The sequence below is a fragment of the Aplysia californica genome, unplaced genomic scaffold (genome assembly GCF_000002075.1).
Source record: "Aplysia californica isolate F4 #8 unplaced genomic scaffold, AplCal3.0 scaffold00032, whole genome shotgun sequence".
Classification (NCBI taxonomy): domain Eukaryota; kingdom Metazoa; phylum Mollusca; class Gastropoda; order Aplysiida; family Aplysiidae; genus Aplysia; species Aplysia californica.
The window spans coordinates 1700927-1703142 of record NW_004797302.1 but is presented as its reverse complement, the minus strand read 5'-3'; the positions used below and the strand labels follow the sequence as shown (position 1 = coordinate 1703142).

The window sequence follows — 2216 nt, the reverse complement described above, 5'->3', positions numbered from 1 at the left end:
ATATGTGTGTGTGTGTGTGTGTGTGCCCTCGTCCTCGAGCATCTGACGCATAGACCGAGCCAAATAAGAGGACAGCAAAAACAACAATTATCAGAGGGTCTCTTTGATGAATACAGTAAAAAAATAATCAAAAAGAAAGAAAAAGGAAACAAAAATTTAAAAGAAAAAAAGAATGACCTTACCTGTTCACTACCTATAACCACAAAGAGCTCACAGAAGAAAAACGGAAAAAGGAAAACTTGTTTTAACATCATATCAGCGTAGTCTTACTCCTCCAAAGAGTATGTTTTCGTTCATCATTCCAAAGCAGTCTTTAGTCTGGGAATAAAAAAACAACAACCCCTCCCCCCTCCAAATAAAAAGATAAACAAACAAACAACCCTCCCCCTAAAAACACTGCGTATCGATACCATGATGAACACCGTCAAGAAGAGCAGGTATTCGCTTGGACTCAGAGTTGCTGCCCCCTCAGCTGTCCTCAGGTCACGCGCAACCTTCCAGTGACGTCATCGTTTCTCCCCAGATTGCCACGACGTGTTTAACCAAGGCTTCCGCGTGAGTGCAGAATACCAGATCCTGCCACGGTCTATGTCGCAGATGCAGTCTGTCTACTGCCAGATGATCAACGGGACGGGGTACGTCATTATCTCAAAGATCGTACATAACAAGATAGTTCACTCAGTCAAAAAAGTGTCCGCGGAAGTCGGCGCATTGGCACAGATGGCCCTGCAGTCTTTGATTTGAAGCCCTCTTTCGTTTCTCCAGAAGGAGAATAGGAATAGCACAGTTTGTTAGTTTCACTGTTATTGTTTTTGACACAAGTTGGGTAACTCTGATCGCAAAGTCCGCACTTTTTTCGAAGAGGGCGCCACCAAATTTTGAGGGCACTTTTTTAATTGGTTCAAAGAGAAGAATGAACTATCTTGTTATATACGATCTTTGATTGTCTTATAAAATTCATGATGGAATAAAGTTTTCCCGCATCCGATCCGCACCTTGGGGATTGCCTTGTTAGTGAGGCAACTTCCTGGGCCTTCGGCATATTGTGATAGGGTGGCCAGTTCCTTTCCACTCCGGCTTTACTTTCCCAATTCAAAGTCGGGTAACCATTTCTACTGGGTGGGACGGAGGGGGCGAAAAAAATCCATGCCCAAACCAAGGCTCGAACCCGCTTCGGAAACGAGCGCACTTACCGCTCCACCACCGCACCCTCATGATGGAGAAAATGTTCAAATCGTTCACCCTCTCCCCCTTCCCCAAACTCCCACTCCCACACACATACACTTCACCTATGAAAGCTCCCTCTACAACTCAGGTTCAAGAACACAAAGGTAAGGATTCGAACTAGGGTCATCTACACGGTGGCCCAGCGTAATGCAGACAGAAGTCAAGATGCTCCTCTGTGTTGGTTCTCTCACACCCAGTGGCGTCGATGGCCAAGTGGTTAGGCCACCGGACTCGTAATCGTGAGATTGCAGGTTCGGGGGTTCGAGCCTCAGCTCGGTCCGACGTTGTGTCCTTGGGAAAGGCACTTTACTCGAATTTCCCACTTGGCGCTGTCCTTTCGGAGACGGACGTTAAACTAGGAGGCCCCGCCTCTTAGATAACCTAATAGTGTTGATAGGGGTGTAAAACCCATACCATAGAGAGATAGATCTCTCACACCCAGCGGAACCGAGGAACAGCGACTTGGTGGATACAAAGATCGTGTCTAATGAGATAGTTCCCTCATCTCTTTGAGCCAATTAAAAAAGCGCGTCCTCAAAATCCGGGGGCGCCCTCTTCGAAAAAGTGCGGACTTTGCGAGCAGAGATATCGTACTTATGTGAAAAACAAGAACAGTGAGACTAACAAACTGTGCTATTCATATTCTTCTGCTGGAGAAATGAAAGAGAGCTTCAAAACAAAGACTGCAGCGCCATCTGACCGCTTTGTGAACTATCTTGTTATGTACGATCTTTGGTGGTATCATCCTATACTGTAACTGAATACAGCAAGACACGGTCGGTTATATTTCATTTTTTGATTTTTGATAACTGGATTTCGTTTGTTTAATCATGACGTTGGGATTTTTTAAAATCAGTTGTTATGTTTTTCCGGCAAAATCCAAATATAAGATTTCTTCACACAAGAAGACACACGCACACACACACTAACGCACACACACACTCAAACACTTTTAGGTATTTTTATTTTATGTATATATGTATAAATAT

General features: G+C 44.4%; 1 protein-coding gene across 1 annotated transcript in view; it reads left to right on the top strand.

Moving 5' to 3' along the window:
- LOC101854231 (fibrinogen C domain-containing protein 1) overlaps positions 1 to 2216 on the top strand; it is a 41916-nt gene that overhangs the window by 15733 nt on the left and 23967 nt on the right. The window contains exon 7 of the mRNA XM_005091600.3: positions 524 to 635. Coding sequence (XP_005091657.2) covers positions 524 to 635 — 112 coding nt within the window. The remainder of the gene's footprint in view (positions 1 to 523; positions 636 to 2216) is intronic.